Raw genomic sequence first — 16,633 nt, forward strand, 5'->3', positions numbered from 1 at the left:
TTCTGGCTCTCTGAAGCGTTATTCGCAGCAGCACAGGGAGGAGTACCAGCTGGCAAGTCCCACAGGGAATCCCTGAAGTCCAAAGAGGACACTGCTGGCCGTATACCTTTCCGGGAGACAACCAAAGGGGGACGTTTCTCTTTTACGACTAGTATCAAGTACATTAGAGTTGTAATACAGTTTCAATCTATGAAAATCTTTTCCAGTTTTGACTCAGCAAAATCTCAGGGCCCTTCTGGAAAACACATTAGTGATATTAGCATTATTCCCATAGTTGTGTCTAGATCCTAGAAGTGAAGTCTAGACTTGTGCATCTAAACTGTTTCAATACATATGCATTTAGCACATTATGGTCTCTGTCCTCCAGCAGTTTACCCTTCTTGGAGTCAAAAGTGGTAGATAATCAACAAGTGTCAGGAGAAAAAAAGGAAATAGGGTTGAGAGACAGGAGGACTAAGGAAGAGTTTCTAGTAGGTGAAAACAGTGAAAACTTGCTTGGAATGTAGGTCTCCATGGCTCAAGATGGATCAGGGGGATGAATCTAGTACTAGAGGGTAGAGAGCAGCATCCAGACCCCTTAATGCCTCTCTGGTCATTGTGGGGACTTTTTTTTTTTTTTTTTTGCTCTAAGAAGCTACTGAGGAATTCTCAGTCAAGGAGAAACACAGTATAACTTTACGGTTCAGAGATTACTCTAGGTTCTGAGTAAGCACTAGCTGTTGGGAAGCAAGGGGAGGGAGAGAAAGACAAATTCTGATGTGACTATAATATTCAGGTGAGGGATTTTAGGGTTAGAATGAAGATCTGGTGGCATCAGTATTAAGTTATGAAGAGTCCAGATTTAATTTTGCGGATGGATTGAGTTAGGGGTGGGGGGGCGGATAAGAGATGGGAATCTAACAAGGATCTTTTAAAGCCCTAGTGGAAATGCAGACCTGGGTGTTCAGAGTAAGCTTAGTCCTTACAGATTCACTCCCCTCTAACAACAGAGAAGTGCCTTGACAAGAGGAATTGTTCACTGGCGGATGTCCAGCTTGCATACAGCAGGTTCCTTACATGAACAGATGCACAACCTTATTAAGGTGGTACAGAAATCAGGACAGAACACAGACTTAAGAACACACTTTGGCAGGACTCTGGACTGGGCTTATATAGATCTCATAGCTAAGGCAGAAATGGCTGAGAAGATCTAAAGACAAGATGAGCCAAGTGTGTTTTTTTTTTTTTTTACAAAAGTTTATTCTTAAATGTACAATAGGTTTCAAGACAACACATCATTCTAGCTATAGGCGGCAACAGATATCATGGCAGGGAATCCAGGTGTTTAAACAGGAATGGAACTAAGGGTCATCACTGCCTCAGGCGCAAGGGAACAGCTTACTTTTTGCCAGATTTCTTAATTCCACCAGTGGCTGCAAAAGGAAAAAAAAGTCTCAACCAATGAAAAACACAATCTCTATGGTTGAAGCCTCAGGGGCCTACCATGGATCCTATTAAATAATAAGGACCAGCTCTTGTACTGGGCATTTTTGTGACACAAGCATGCACAGGGCTTTACCAGTTATTTCCGGGCAAAAATGAATAACGTGGTGAATGAGAATAAAGACAGAGCACAAGTAATGGCTGTGCACTGATCTGAATCTCAACTGTGTTGGGTATTTCAGACTGGCTCACTTAATCCACATCCCCTCAACCCATTTTACAGATAACAAAGTCTCAGTGTTAGATATTGTTCAAAGTTATAAACTGGTATGCAACAAAGCCAAGATTCCAACCTAGGAAGCGTGACTTCCTAAGTCCATATTGTTACCTGTCACATACCACACTACCATATATATTATGATCCTGGGATGTGATTTACTCAATACCTTTATTTTACCCAATTTACAAGTAACACACAGTAGGTAATTTAACAAACAGTTATAGAATTAAGCATACCTAATATAGGAATGAAAGTCCAATGGGCTGTGACAAAATAAACTTTATTTATTTTTTTTCAAAATAAACTTTAAATGTGCATGCTGCTCGTGTTTAGTCCTGTCACACTCTGCGACCCCATGGACTGTAGCCCGACAGTTTCCTCTGTCCATGGGATTTTCCAGGCAAGAAGAATACTGGAGTGGGTTGCCATTTCCTACTCCAGGGGATATTCCTGGCCCAAGGATTGAATTCTCCTCTCTTTCATCTCCTGTATTGGTAAGAGGATTCTTTACCACTGGGCCATCTAGGGAACCCCAATGATCCTGTAGGGTATAGACAACTGCTAAGAAAACAACCCCTATTTTGATGAATGTAAACAGGATTTAAAAAGCACAAAATACAACGACTGATGAGTTTAAAAATATTTTGATATGTAATCAACTCCTCTTACACAAAGGGAGAAGAGACAGAATGGTAGAGAATTAAGTTTAAAACACACCAACAGCACGCCAAGAAGCCTGGACTTTATCCATTAGCCTAGGCGCATCCAGCAGTGAAAACGCAGGGTGCAAAAGTATTTGCTAGACTTTTAATTATATGAGTAGTCAAGAAATGTTATAAGCAACAAAGTAGTAATGAAGTACGGATTTGGAGCAAGAAACTGTAGAGAATATCTGGAAACTCAACTACACTAACTTGTGTGAGATATATTTCTGTATTTCCATTTCTGCCACTTCCCTAAGCAAGAGAAGCCCATACTGGGTCTGGCTCTCAGCCCTTCCCGCTGCTGCGACTCCAAGCCTGGCTAGGAGCATCCACCGCAGTGGACAGGAGCAGAGACCTTGCAGCTTATCCACGAGGCAGGACACTGACCTGCTCTGCTCGGGACCGTATCCAGGCTGATGCTCACGCCTTTGTCCTGTTTGATGTCTACCCCGCCCTCACTTACCCAGGGGGCCTTTCCCCGCGGCCTTTGCTTTTAGCTCCTCGAGTTTCTTCTGCTCCTCCTTCTGCTTCTGCTTGAATGCCTTATCTTCCTAGGGAGAGGGCAAAGCGGGTTCACTGCAAGCGGATTACCCAGTCCCTCCGCGCCCGCCCACGCCTCTGCGCCCGCCCTCACCTCGTCCATCTCCTTGGCTTGCTTCTTGGGCTGCTTCAGGGGCTTCTTCTTGCCACCTGCGTGAGACACGAGCCCGCTCAGCCTGCCCCCCGCCGGCTCTCGACCCTCTGCGCCCTGACCCACTCCATCGTCCCTGCATACTCACCTTCGCGGCCCGACATGGCGCCTGCCGCCCCTTCCCCAGACCCTGCCACCGGAAGCGGAGCTCCCCGTTCCAGCCCCCTGCGCCTATACCTCCACGCGGGCTCGTTGATTGGCTCCTGACGCGGAAGTCGAGTTCCTGCCGGAAGCGGTCCTCCGGGAGGCGGGCCCTAAAGGGTCGGCGATCAACTGAGTGGCGGGCGCTGCTTGGGGGTTGCGGCGCAAAGCGCGTCAGGTACTGGGGCCGGGGGATGTCCTTCCCGGGGAGAGTCCGGAAGCCGCGAGGGATGCTTAAGTTGCAAGCGCTAAGCCTGGAAAAGCACGGGGAAAGCACTGCAGGTAGAGGGATGGGCTTGTGCAAAGGCCTTGAAGCTCGGTGCATCGCTGGAACCTAGGAAAGCACAGTGGAGGGAGATGTGACGGAAGTAGGTGGGGGTGGGGGCGGCTAGATCACCGGTTCTAGAGCTTTGGAGGCGCCCAGAAGGAGTTTTATAATATAGCTCGGAGTGCGACATTTTGCAAATTCTGTTTATTCATCCAGTACTTTTTTTTGTTGGGCGTGTAGCACACGCAGGTAGTACTTTAGGCACTTGAGGTGCAGCAATGAACAAAACAGTGCCTGCCCTGGCCGAGCTGCCATTCTGTTGAGTAAGACAGACTATCCGGTGAATATGCGAAATGCAAAGCACGGATCCTGTGATAGTTGTCTGGGGAAAAATAAAACAGAGTGGGTAAGGCGTCCTGGAGTGGGAGTGCACGGCTGTGACATTTGAGCAAGACTTGAAAAAAGAGAAGAGAGGAAGCGCACAATAGCGACCAGGAGGCGTCAGGGTCCTGAGGTGGGAATAGCTTAGTGTGTAGGAGCAGCGTCAGGAAGCCTGGAATTACATGGGAACTTTGTGAAGTGAAAGATGTGTCAGCTAAGCTTATTGTGGTAAACATCTGGCTATCTGTACATTTGTCACGTCATCACATTGTACATCTTAAATTTATGTGATGGTGTATGTCAATTTTTTTTTGTTTATTTATTTATTTATTTTTTTTTTTAATATTATTTTATTAGTTGGAGGCCAATCACTTCACAACATTTCAGTATGGTGTATGTCAATTTTATCTCACAAAAACTGGGAGAAAAGGTCCACGTGACTGGAACAGAGTGGGGAAAGGGAGACTAATGGGAAATGAGGTGAGAGGACAGAATGATGAGGGCCAGCAGGTGGATGCCATGTAGGCCTTGGAAAGGATTTTGGCTTTTACCTTGAGAGAAATGGGGAAACCGCTGCAGGAGTTGAACAGAGAGAGAAATGGTCTTACCTGTGTTTTGAAAGGACCGCTGCCTGCTCTGACAGCAGGGGCTAGAGTGGAAGCACAGACATCTGTCAGAGGCTCTTAGGATAACCCAGGCAGAAGATGTTGGCCTTTGGGACTAGGGCTTCCCTTGTGGCTCAGCTGGTAAAGAATCCACCTGCAATGCGGGAGACCTGGGTTCGATCCCTGGTTGGGAAGATCCCCTGGAGAAGGGAAAGGCTACCCACTCCAGTATTCTGGCCTGGAGAATTCCATGGACTGTATAGTCCATGGGGTCGCAAAGAGTTGGGCAGGACTGAGCAACTTTCACTTGGGCACTTCGGGGGGCAGGGGCAGGAGGAAGAGGAAATCTGAATTTAATTTCGGAGGTGGAGGTGACATTTGCTAATGGACTGGCTGTGAGGAGGGAGAGAAAGCAAAGTGAGCGATGACGTGAGAGTTTGAGCCTGAATGGACTTGGAGTTTCCATCTCTGAGCTGTGGTAAAGGCAGCTTTGGGAGAGGAAGATTCCCATCAGCCTTCCTAGCGGAGAGCTGGATTGGGCAGTTTGGTAAATGAGCCTGGGATTCAGAAGAGAGATGTGGACTGGAGAGGCCTGAATACAGTTTGCTTGTATGTTTTTAATTTATTTTTGGCCACACCATGTAGCTTTTTGGATTGAGGTTCCCCAGCCAGGGATTGAACATAGGCCCTGACAGTGAAAGCTTCCAAGTCCTAAGCACTGGTCTAACGGGGAGTTCTGTGTTTTTTTTGGCTGTGCTGGATCTTCCTTGCTGCATAGGCTTTTCTCTGTTGAGGCGAGTGGGGGCTACTCTCTAGTTGCGGTGTGGGGGCTCTAGTGCCAGCGGGTTTGTGGGTTTCAGTAGTTGTGGCTCCGGGGCTCTAGAGCACTGGCTTAGTAGTTGTGGTGTGTAGGCCTACTTGCGCCTCGGGATCTTCCCAGACTAGGAATCGAACTTGTGTCTCCTGCATCGGCAGGCGGATTCCTCATCACTGAGACACCAGGAAAGCCCTGTTTGTTTTCCAGTGACAGCTTTATTGAGATATGATTTACATAACCCTATACTTCCGGCTTCCCTGGTGGCTCAGTGGTAAGGAATCTGCCTGCAGTGCAGGAGCCGCAGGCTTGATTCCGAGGTTGGGAAGATCTCCTGGAGAAGGGCATGGCAACCCACTCCAGTTTTCTTGACTAGAGAATCTCATGGACAGAGGAGCCTGGCGGGCTACAGTCCATGGGGTCACAGAGAGTAGGACAGGACCAAAGTGACTCAGCAGGCATGCAGCTGTACAATTCACCTACCTAATGCGTACAGTTCAGTGGTTTTAGTGTATTTATAGTCTTGCGCAACCATCCCTACAATCATAGAATATTTTTGTAGCTGGTTTTTCAAGTCACAAGACTGGATGAAAGAGGAGACTGAGAACAGAGCCCTGGGGCACCATGTGGAGAGGTTGTGGAAATGAGTGGGGACTGGAAGCCAAGAAGAGAAGGTGCTTTAAGAAGGAGGAAACTATCATAAGGCACAGGGCAAGTGAGATGAGGAGGAAACTGATCATTGGTTTTAGGCATGTGGGAATGACCGGAACAAGAGCAGTTCCACTGGCCTGGTGGGAGTGAAGGCCAGATCAGAGAGGGGGTTAAGTGAGAACAAGAGAAGAGGACCCGGAGAGGGAGGTGGGAGGGGGGATCGGGATGGGGAATACGTGTAACTATATGGCTGATTCATGTCAATTTATGACAAAACCCACTGAAATGTTGTGAAGTGATTGGCCTCCAACTAATAAAATAATATTTAAAAAAAAAAAAAAAAGAGAAGAGGACCTGCAGAGAGCTGGTGCAGGCGCTCTGTCAGGGAGTAAAGAGGAGCAGAGAAGCGGGGCAGTTGCTGGGGTGGGGGTGGGGTGGTTGCATCAATTCCCCAGCCGAGTCTTGTCTGAGGAGGGGAGAGGATATGGGACCTGGAGCACGGCATGGCCTTCCCTAAGCAGGAAGTTTTCATCCTGAGGAGTAAGAGAAGGTGGGGATGAGACAGACACGGGCAGGTGCAAAGATGCAGTAGGAGTTAATGGACATTCTCTTCCAATTTTAAAACATTTTCTGGGTGAGAAGTGAAACCAACCATCAGCTGCAGGTGAGCATGAGGTGCTGGTGATGGAGGTTTGAGGAGAGGGCAGTTGGTAGGAGACAGTCGTCTGGATGGAGCAGGAGAATGGATTTGGAGAGGCAAGGTTCTGAACCTGACCCAGACCCTGGTTGCTTTGACCTCTGTCTGCCTGTCCAGCTTTCCCCACTCTCCTCTTCTCTACTGCTTTGCGATTTTAGATGACGTCAAGCCTTGTTCCACTTTTTCTCTCTGCCAGGAATGTCTTCCCTTTGCTGGTCGAGGGGCCTATGAGACATCTCAGTGGGGAGGAACTGGGAGACGGGGCGGGGGTGGTGGTGGGAGGCTGAGAGGAGGCCTGGTGTCAGGGAGCCACTTGGGAATCATTGGTGCGTCCCCTCCTGAAGCTGCGTCCCTGCTCTCTCCAGGGTTCTGTTTTGGTGAGGGGCGAGGCACACAAGAAGAAGGCAACGTGTGTGTCTGATGGAGAAAACAAAGGAGTCTGATGGTGGCGAAGGAGGGAGTTGTCAGGAAAGGCCTTATCAAGAGGTGATGTTTGAGCAGATGTAGGCGTGAAGGGGCTGGACTGGTGGAGGAGAAGTGGTCCAGGCAGAGGAAGCGGCGGGGAACAGACCCTGGGGCGGGATCACGTTCAGTGTGGTGGGGTTCTTACAGTGATGGAGAGAAGAAAGGGGATCGGGCTGAGAGGACCGGGCCTTGTTGGCCATTGGAGGACTGGCGTTCACGCCAGCTGACTGGGGAACTCCCAGGGTTTTTACCCGAGGGGTGTGATCTGATATACAAGTTAACAGAGCTTCCCCTGTGAAGTCAGCTGTGAGGGGCAGGGGAGGAAGCCAAGATCGCGTAGGAGGCTGGAGCTGTCTTCTCTGCCCGGGATGAGTGACCTTCCTGGGATCCAGGAATGCGCTGCTGATAGAAGAGGAGCCAGGAGGGGAGGTTGAGAAGGTTGGAGGGATCTGAGGAGGTGGGGTGGTGATTTCAGATTGAGAAGGTGCTGAAAGCTGCAGAGGTGCTGGAGGAGAAATCCGAGTAGCAGCTGCTAGATGCAACAAGCGGCAGGTTCTGCAGGCTTTCAGGAGAGCAGGCTTGTTGGTCAGGCGGGATCAAGAGAGAAGAGGGCTAGGAAGTAGCGACAGGCAGTGGGCAGGTCCACAAGGCTGCACGCTTTGTTTTGACGGGGGCGCACCTGCAGGAATGTTGTGGGCCACAGTTTGTGAGCAGTGAGCACTGGCCTTGAGGCCCTGGAGGCTTGCCCGACCCCTGGGGCATGGATGGCCTGTACTCCCTTGGGCATTTGGGGTTTGGGTGCAGCACCAGCTTGGAGCCACTGTCATAGGGATGTTCCCTTTCTGTGGCTTTCAGCTCGGGCTTTTGCCAGGACGCGTGCCCCGACCCAACCAACTGTGTTTCCAAGAGGCTCTGAGCTGCTCTATGGCACCGTGGGGAGGGGGCCCCAGGGTGGGAGGCTGAGATCACCTTACATCCGGAAGCACTCTTCTCTGTAATCGGAGCTCTCCTAGTCTGTCTTCCTGTCCCCCACTCCCTCTGCTCTCTTCTCTCTGGTCCGGTCCTTTGGCTCCCAGGTGTCACTCGGACAGCCACAGTCAGTACTTGGGGGCAGGGTGCTCTGGGGGCAAGGTTTGCTGAGAGTGAGGGTCCCCTGGCTCTCTCTTCTGGGTCCTCAGCATCATTCCTGCACTAGGGTCCAGGCCAGGCCTGCCTGGCTCATGGGAGACTCCTTGTGCCATTCAGGTACCAGACGAGTAGGCGTTGTGGGGGGCCCCAACATCAGAGCAAGGCTGAAAAGGGAAAGATTAAAGAAACCTAACCTGTCGGGCAGTTCCCGGGGTTGGGGAGGAGGAAGAAAGCTTATGGAAAGTGAGACATGTGAGACTGGGAGTTGGTCACCTGGAATGTCTGGGCTTGGAGGGCAGAAGGAGGGTTTGCTGGGAACCTCAGAAGAGCTGTCTGTCTTCTATGAAGCAATCTGAGCGGCTTGGTTTTGCTTTGTTTTTACCCCGGAATTGTCTCTTGAGGGGGGAGTTTTCTGCCATGGGACATGAATGCCCTGTGCCCTAGAACAGAAATGAAACTGCTTCCCTTTTTGGAGACAGCCCTCGGGGAGATTGGGAAGCTGGTTTTGATAGTCATTTACAGAAATCTTTCCCCAGATCCCCTCAGTTGATTCCACAGTTTCCCTGGCAGTCTTTGTGAATCCTTGCGGGGCTCTGTTAGCATGGACACAGCACAGATTTCAGAATTTTCTGTGAGGGACTTCCCTGGTGGTCCAGTGGCTAAGACCTCGCTTTCCAGTGCACAGGGTACAGGTTGGATCCCTGGTCAGGAGCTGAGATGCCACATACCTCATGGCCAAAAAAGCAAAACAGAAAATAGAAGCAATATTGTAACAAATTAGTTGGCCAAAAAACCGAAGCATAAGGAATATTGTCACAAATTCAATAAAGACTTTAAAATGGCCCACATTGGGAAAAAAAAAAAAAGAATCTTTGAGGTTATCTGAAAACTGGCCACCAGTCTTCTCCTGTAGACCTGGGGATGCAGGCAGGTGGGTGGATGGGAGGGTCTGGCTCGTGGCATCCTGGAGGGAGATGGGAGGCTTGGGTTCCTAAGTATGTTCTTCCCTGACGTGCTCCATCGTCCAGGAGAGCACCTGAAAAGCCTGACCCTAGTGTCTGCCCTCTCTGGGCCCAACAGTTTGGACTTTAAAAAAATATATATATTTATTTTGGTCACTCTGGGTTTCTGTTGCCTTGCGCAGGCTTTTTCTAGTTGCAGAGAGCCAGGGCTACTCTTTGCTGCAGTTTGGGGGCTTCTCATTGCAGTGGCTCCTCTTGATGCAGAGCACAGGCTCTAGGCTCACGGGCTTCAGTATTTGCTGAACGCATGTACATGTACTTGTGTGGCACACGGGCTTAGTTGCTCCATGGCATGTGGAATCTTCCTGAATCAGGGATCGAACCCGTGTCTTCTGCATTGGCAGTTGGATTCTTAGCCACCGCGCCACCACCCAGGAAGTCCCCAGTTTGGACTTTTTAATGGAGAGTCTTCAGTTCAAAACTGTCCCTCGGGCATGAGACCCGACTTGAGCCCTGCCTTTGTCTGGCCTCTCCCCACAGATCTCCGGATGACAGGGCGCAGCCGTGTGTTGACCATGCGGCACGTCGGGGGTGTGTCTCCCGTACTGGTGCGGAGGGACCTCTTTCTGGCCAGGACTCTCTGCAGCCACGGCCCCAGCCAGCCCAGAGAGAAGAGGCCCGAGGAGGTGGCCCTGGGGCTGTACCACCGGCTCGCCGCACTGGGAGCAGCCCTGGGCCACAGCATTCGGCAGCGGGCGTCCTCCACGGCCAAGACTTGGTGGGACAGATATGAAGAGTTTGTGGGACTCAATGAGGTTCGAGAGGCCCAGGGAAATGTCACCGAGGTGAGGACGGGACCTGGGGTTTGGCCCTGCCCTCTGACCCAGGCAGTGTGGCCTGGAGGCTCCTGCCAAATAAATGACCAGCCACAGGTGCTGGGAAGCCACGTCCAGATTGGTCTGTCCTTGAACACATACCACTAGGATGGGGAGCTGAGTTGTTTCTCACATGACGGCCGGGTTTGATATTACCGGGGTGAAGGGCCCCCTGTTCCCCATTGAAACAAATTACCGTGTATGCTGTGTACCAGGGGGTTCTGGGCCATTAACATCTTGGGCCAGCAAACACTTCCTTCGTTGACTGTTTTGGGGATTGGTTGTGAGAGTTGCCTGGAGGGTTACAAGGTCCTCAGAGTCCCGACTGTGATTAAAGCATCCCTCGTGAAGGTGGAGGCCCTGGGAATTAATCAGACTGTGAGGTGGGGAGAACTGCCTCTGGTTGTCCAGTCCTCTGTGGCAGGGGAAACACGTTCCGCCACCTCTGGCATCATCGACTCAATGGACATGAGTTTGCGCAAACTCTAGAAGATAGTGAAGGACAGGGAAGCCTGGTGTGCTGCAGTCCATGGGGTCGCAAGAAGTCAGACATGACTGAGCGACTGAACAACAATCTTGTTTCCCACCCTGGCACAGACCGCTGTAGTGGGGTGGGAAGAACCTGGGGTTCAGCCGGAGGTATTGAGGTATAGTGCTGTCTCTCCCCTTGGAGGCCATGACTTTGGCTGAGCCAGGGTTTCTCAGCCTGTTGACTGGAGGCTTGGCGATGCCTGTCACGGCGTTGGGTGATGTTGGGAGGTGTAGCTAAGGTAACACCCAGGAGGCCAATTAAAGGCCCGGGCCTGCACCCTGAGGACCACTGGGTGAACCAGGATTGTGTGTCCAAGGGACTCTCTTTCCAGCCTCTGCACTGACATCCCCTCCTGACCTCTTCTCAGCCGCGTCTGGTTGGGAGTGGAGAGGACCCTGTTGTGGGCGTGGAGAAAGGGGCGGGTGACTTCTGTTCTCACTGCAGGCAGAAAAAGTGTTCATGGTGGCTCGAGGGCTTGTCCGGGAGGCTCGCGAGGACTTGGAAGGTCAGCAGACCAAGCTGAAGGAGGTGAGGGACCGCCTGGACCGCATCTCCAGAGATGATAACCAGTACCTGGAGCTGGCCACTCTGGAGCACAGGATGCTGCAGGTAGCTCCTTCCTTGCCTGGACAGGGACCCTGGGCTGCAGGGTGTGGAGGTGCGAGGTGGGCACTCTGATGGGTCTGGGGTTCAGAGACCTGGTGAGGAGGTAAACCAGAAGACCCTGGGGAGAGAGTGGGCTCCAGGGCTCCAGTGCCTTCCACTGTCTCCACTCCTGGAGAACTGGGACCAGCGGTCTAGTATACTCTGGGCCCCGGATTATTGGGAGGGAGCACCATGGAGAGGGCCTCCCGGAGAGCGCCAGACACTTCCCTTCTGATCGACACAGTCTGGAGACCCCTGTGCATGTCCGGTCAGACCCACGACTGCCTGGGGAGGATAGCACCGCTCACCCGGACCATCCCTGGTTCCTTTGCTCCCCCCACCCATCCAGACTTAACGCTGCCCTCACTCACCCAGCGTGTTTATGGAGCATGTAATCTGTGCCAGGCCTGAAGCCAAGCTCCAGGGACGTGGTCGTGGGACTTTCGCTGGAGGCTGCTGGGCCAGGTCGCTGCTATATGACAGCTTTGCTTCCGCAGGAGGAGAAGCGGCTACGTATGACCTACCTGCGCGCGGAAGACTCTGAGCGAGAGAAGTTCTCCCTCTTCTCTGCAGCTGTGCGGGAAAGCCATGAGAAGGAGCGCACTCGGGCGGAGAGGACCAAGAACTGGTCGCTCATCGGGTCAGTCCTCGGGGCCTTGATTGGTGTGGCTGGATCCACCTACGTGAACCGCGTGCGGCTCCAGGAGTTGAAGGCTTTGCTCCTGGAGGCCCAGAAGGGGCCTGTGAGCCTCCAGGAAGCCATCCGCGAACAGGCATCCAGCTACTCCCTCCAGCAGAGGGACCTCCGTGACCTCGTGGCAGACCTGAAGGGCCTGGTGCAAGCTGGGACCGCGCAGAGCTCTTTGTCCCAGGCAGGTTCTTCCCCAACCCGAGACAGAGACACAGATGTCCTTTCAGCTGCCTTGAGAGAGCAGCTCAGCCATTCTAGGCAGGTCCGTTCACGTCTAGAGGGTTTACGAGAGCAGCTTGATGGCCTGGAAAAGACCGTGAGCCAAGTGGCTGGGGTGGTTCAGCTCGCAAAGGCTGCAGCACACCCGGGCCTGGTGGAGTCTGCAGACGGGGCTCTGCCTGCTTCCCTGCTGGAACAGGGGAGTGTGATCATGGCGCTGTCGGACACGGAGCAGAGGCTGGAAGCCCAGGTCAATAGGAACACCGTCTATGGCACGCTGGTCACCTGCGCGACGTTTGTGGCCATCCTGCCTGTACTTTATATGCTGTTCAGGGCCAGCTAGCCCCCTGGACCCTCCTCCAGAGGGAGGGGGTATGGATGTGGATTTAGTTAGAGAATGAAGCAATGAAGTGAACTTCCGGGGGTGTACTCAGCCTGAGTCTGACCTCACTGGCAGAGATCCTTTGCTTTTTAGGCAACACTAATTGACGTTAACTAGCAAATATTTGTGCTCACATCTTTCAATTTTGTCTTATTAAAAGTCTTTCATTTTGTCTTATTTAAAGTAATGTATGTGAGACTGAGTTTTGTCCACTGAACATTCAGATTTGGAACTCGAGGGTTGGGCCTGAAAGTAAGATAATAATCACCCCCCTTATAGTTCCTCTCTCATCTCTTGATCTGGCCCTTGGTTCGAGACCATTTTGGATACACTCCCCCGCCCCCTCCAGTCTTAATTTTCATTTCGGATTTCCTGGCCTGTCCTCCTCTTGTCCAACCCACCTGTGTCGGATGGCTCATGATTTCCAGTGAATAAAACTTGGCTTGCTGCCACTTACTGGTGACCATGGTCACGGCCTGTCTTTTGAATCACTTTCTCTGCCATGTTGGAGAGAACTTCCTGGTTCTAACACTGGAGGATTGATCAGAGGAGAGCAGGGAACAGGGATTGGGGGAATGGTTGGTAAATACTGCTGGGGACAGAATTACAGGGATTTGGTGACCAATCTGGTTCCCTGCTAGAGCGCCACTAAGGCGGGGTGTCATCTCACACACAGCCTAGGGATGGCCTCTCCACCCCTGGGCAGAGCTCAGCGCATCAGCAGTGTGAGCGGTGAGGCAGTGATGGGGAGGGTGGGAGGTACAGCTCGGGGGGCACGGAGGCGTACTGAACTGAGAACCCTTGACCTCTTCCTTCTCAGTGGAGAACAGCAGCCTTTGACCTCCTGGGCCGAATGGCCATGGATGGCCTTGTGTTTCCTTGAGTAAACAGGAGCAGCGAGGAGGTTCTGCTCGCACGGTGGGTCTGAAGAACCCACCCTCCTTTCAGGACACAACGAGGTGGGTCAGCAGGTTGAGCAGAGCTGACGCACGGCAGAGGCCTGTGGAAGCAGAAATGCTTCCGTGAGATCCTGCCCTCCTTGGGAGCCTGTGCTCAGCCCTGGCCAGTGGCCCCATGGGTGCAGTGAACCTCTGATCATCTGGTCACTCCATCTATGGCCTTGTTTTCTTTTTGTAATGATTCCTTTGGAGGGCGTGGGATAAAATGACCTCTGCACTTGGGATGTTCATCCTCCTCGTGGGATAGGAGACACCCTATCTGTCTATAGATGAGGGGTGTTGTGGGGTTTGGAAATCCTAGGTCCTAAACCTAGGTAAGTGAGGTGGGTCCTAAGGGGTGTGCACTTGAGTGAATGGGTCTGGGGAGGGGAGGATTCCAGGCACATGGAAGGGCCACCCAATACCCCCACAAGCTGCACAGGAAGGCGAGGCAAGGTGGCTGAGGGCCTTGGGGCACACCAGTTTGACTGAGGTGGTGATGGGTGTGGAGCATAATGTTAGAGAATGGAGTGGGCGACCCAGAAGGCCAGATAGCACCTGGAGTCTGTGATGTCCAGAGACGAGGGAACTGGGGAAAGGGTGTCATCCTGGTGCAGACAGGGTGCTGAATCCTGGACCCAGATGTTGGAAGAGAGGTTGGAGGTCCGGGGAGCAAGCCGAGGAGCTGGGGAGGGACGACTCGGAAGGCAGAGCCAGGTATGTGAGAGTGAAGGCACTCATGGGCGGCAGGTGGGGAGAGGGTGCCTGATGTTTAGTTCTTTCCACAGCAGCCAGTGTGGATGATGTAAACCTGATTGAGGCTCCCGCCAAGCCTGCAGAGGCCCTGGGAGCTTTCAGGGTGTGTGACAAATTTTGCCTCCCAGGCGGCTGTCCCAGTGGCTGAGAGCCAAAACCCCCCGGAAGTCCTAGTAGGATGGACTAAGTGCTGGCTCCTGAGTTTGCAGGGAGCCAAGCCTGAAGGGCCCTGCAGAGGGCACACCTGGGCCTCAGGAGAGAACCCAGGTGTGCCTTTGGAAGGGTGACGTATTTACAGGTGAGGGCGTCTAGACTTGCCCACGGCTTCTCAGCTTGGGGCGGGTCCAGGTACAGGTTGGGGAGGAAGGGGAGGAAATGCGCCCTAGCTTGTGCAAGTTTGCAGCGGTGGGCCCTCCTCTCCCAGCGCGGCTAGGTGTGGCATCACCTCCACTTGGCGGTGAGCAAACAAGCATGTGTGTTTGGGGGGCAGGGGTCAGGTTTCTTGGCTCAGTGATGGCTCAAACCCAGGCCCAACCCCAAAGTCGGCGCTCTTCCCGCACAGTCAGAGGTGGGGGCCGGAAGGAGAGCTTGGCCGTTTGAGAGTCCCGGGAGTAGGACCGGTGGGCAGAAACCAGGCGCCCGGAGTTCAGGTAAAGAAAGTTGGAACAGGATGGCCACAGGAGCCAGGTACTGGACAGGTTAAGAGGGAGCTCGGGGGCCCCGGAGAGCGGGGGTGGTGGTTGGCGGTGGTTGGTGGGGCAGGTGACGGGCGTGGGTCCCACCGGGAGCTGGCATGCAGGCAGGCGGAGGTCTGGGCGAAGCAACGCCACACGTAGGGGTGCAGAGCGGGACCCCCACCCCCCAGCCCCCGCCGAGGGCCCCTCCCGTGCCGGAGGGCTCCCAATTCGGCTCCAGCGCGGCGCGCAGGTGAGGCCCGGCGGGGACTGGGCGGGGTGGGGCAGCCGGTCCCGCGGCTCGGCTCTGCGCGCTCCTCCCGCCGCCATCCACGTTGCCCTGGCAACCGCCGGGGTGCAGCCAGCCTTCTCCCTCCCCTCCCCCACCATCCGCCCCACTAGCGAGCGAGGGGTCGAGTCCCCCGCCCTCGGCAAGTGCAGAGCCGGGAGGGCTGGAATGCGGGGTCCCGGGCGGCTCGGGGCCGCGCGCCCGGCTCTCCCGGCTGCTTCCGGCCTGGCCTGGGCGGCGGGCGGGGGGAGGGCGGCCCGGCGGGCGCGGGGGGGGGGGAAGGAGCGGAGCCGGGCCCGGCCGACGCAGCTTTGTCTCCTTTGTTCCCGGCGGTGGCAGCGCCGCGGCGGGCGGGGCGGGCGGCGGGCGCAGTTTTCCGCCCCTCGGTCTCCGGGTAACAGCTGCGGCTCCGCCAGACCCACCTCCGGGGGGTGGCGGGGCGGCGGGGGGGGGCAGCCGGGGACGCGGGGAGGCCGCCGCGCGCGCAGATCCCGAACCCGGAGCGGCCGGCGCCCGCCTCGGCGCGCTCGTCCCGCGGGGCCCGGCCGGGTGGTGAGTGCGGGGCCCGGGGCCTGGGTGGTGGGGCCGGGGCGACGCGTCCCCGGGGTGGACGGGCCTGGAGCCGCGATGCCGCCGGGCCGAGGCGGCCCGGGGTGAGTGGTGGGCGGCTTCGATCTGGAGAGTTGGGACCACACTTCTCCGCGCGAAGGGAAACTCTGGCGGCTCCGCCTGTAACGCGATTGGGAGACAGAGGAGGTGGAGCCGCTCCTCCGCGCCCCCTCCTCGCCGCCGCCGCCTCAGCCGGGGACCGGCCGGCCTCTTCCCCGCCCTCCCAGGACCACTGGGGGGGTCCTTGCCCTGGTCAGGGAGGAGGGAGGAGGGTCGGGGAAGAGCAACGGGGAGGTCCAGGCTTCCCCTCCGCAGTAACAGCCCTTCCAGGCGGTACACGGCGCGACTGACAAAAGGCAGACTGGGATTCCCCCTGCCACGCACCCCCAGAGGGGGAGCCCCCCACCCCGCACCCAGACGGTGGGTGATTGATGAGCCCTCGCTGAGTCCTCACTGGTAAATGGTGCCCCCCACCCCGCCCCTACCCCGGCTCAACTACGGACAACAGGGCAGGCACTCTGCACTCTGATGCTGTCAATGAATAACTTCTGGGAGCCCAGCGAGAGGGCCGAAAGGAAAGGCCGATTTTGCACCAATCCCGGCGACTCCGGTGGAGAGGGCTGGGATATGAACACTCTCCCAGCTTCAAGGGCTGAGTTTATATGCCCTTTTGGTTGGCGAGGACAGCCCCAGGTCCAGGAGGCTGTGCTGGTTCTTTGCAGGCAGAAGTTAGGCAGCCTTGGGCCCTGCTGAATCGTCCAGAGATGGGGGCCCAGAAGAGCTAGACTTTGACTCTAGCTGGAGCTTGAGATGT

General features: G+C 54.5%; 2 protein-coding genes and 1 long non-coding RNA gene across 13 annotated transcripts in view; 2 read left to right on the forward strand and 1 right to left on the reverse strand.

Moving 5' to 3' along the window:
• Positions 1-1,212: 1,212 nt before the first annotated feature.
• Positions 1,213-3,297, reverse strand: LOC136166865 (uncharacterized). Of its 2 annotated transcripts, none has more exons than XR_010662995.1 (4): positions 3,186-3,297; positions 3,041-3,096; positions 2,870-2,957; positions 1,213-1,412 (listed from the first exon to the last, which is right to left on the reverse strand). It is a non-coding gene; the product is annotated as an uncharacterized lncRNA (long non-coding RNA). The 2 variants fall into 2 exon arrangements; XR_010662994.1 differs by having other exon boundaries at positions 2,870-2,953; positions 3,186-3,294.
• A 28-nt stretch (positions 3,298-3,325) lies between these two features.
• Positions 3,326-13,016, forward strand: CCDC51 (coiled-coil domain containing 51). Of its 6 annotated transcripts, XM_065933784.1 has the most exons (5): positions 3,392-3,416; positions 7,020-7,140; positions 9,750-10,054; positions 11,061-11,225; positions 11,759-13,016. In XM_065933784.1, the coding sequence occupies exons 3-5, from the start codon at positions 9,758-9,760 to the stop codon at positions 12,512-12,514; spliced, it is 1,218 nt and encodes a 405-aa protein (XP_065789856.1). In that variant the 5' UTR covers positions 3,392-3,416; positions 7,020-7,140; positions 9,750-9,757; the 3' UTR covers positions 12,515-13,016. The 6 variants fall into 6 exon arrangements, with proteins under 6 accessions (XP_065789855.1, XP_065789856.1, XP_065789854.1 ...); XM_065933783.1 differs by lacking the exon at positions 7,020-7,140 and having other exon boundaries at positions 3,326-3,416; XM_065933782.1 differs by lacking the exon at positions 7,020-7,140 and having other exon boundaries at positions 3,396-3,520.
• Positions 13,017-14,632: 1,616 nt separating this feature from the next.
• PLXNB1 (plexin B1) overlaps positions 14,633-16,633 on the forward strand; it is a 31,141-nt gene continuing 29,140 nt past the window's right edge. Inside the window, exon 1 of one of the 5 annotated variants that reach the window (XM_065933792.1) lies at positions 14,633-14,704. The gene's annotated coding sequence lies outside the window, so the exon portion shown is untranslated. Of the gene's footprint in view, positions 14,705-14,725; positions 14,898-15,521; positions 15,605-15,668; positions 15,763-16,633 lie in introns of those variants that run through there. The other 4 variants (XM_065933789.1, XM_065933793.1, XM_065933791.1 and 1 more) reach the window with 4 other exon arrangements.

Source organism: Muntiacus reevesi, chromosome 4, assembly GCF_963930625.1.
Source record: "Muntiacus reevesi chromosome 4, mMunRee1.1, whole genome shotgun sequence".
In the NCBI taxonomy this organism is placed as follows: domain Eukaryota; kingdom Metazoa; phylum Chordata; class Mammalia; order Artiodactyla; family Cervidae; genus Muntiacus; species Muntiacus reevesi.

Coding starts and splice junctions, on each gene's coding strand:
- CCDC51 (XM_065933782.1), top strand. CDS start 3,433: ATGTCCTTCCCGGGGAGAGTCCGGAAGCCGCGAGGGATGCTTAAGTTG. Junction 3,521..9,749: donor GCACGGGGAAAGCACTGCAG/GTAGAGGGATGG, acceptor CTCTCCCCACAG/ATCTCCGGATGACAGGGCGC. Junction 11,226..11,758: donor TGGAGCACAGGATGCTGCAG/GTAGCTCCTTCC, acceptor TTGCTTCCGCAG/GAGGAGAAGCGGCTACGTAT.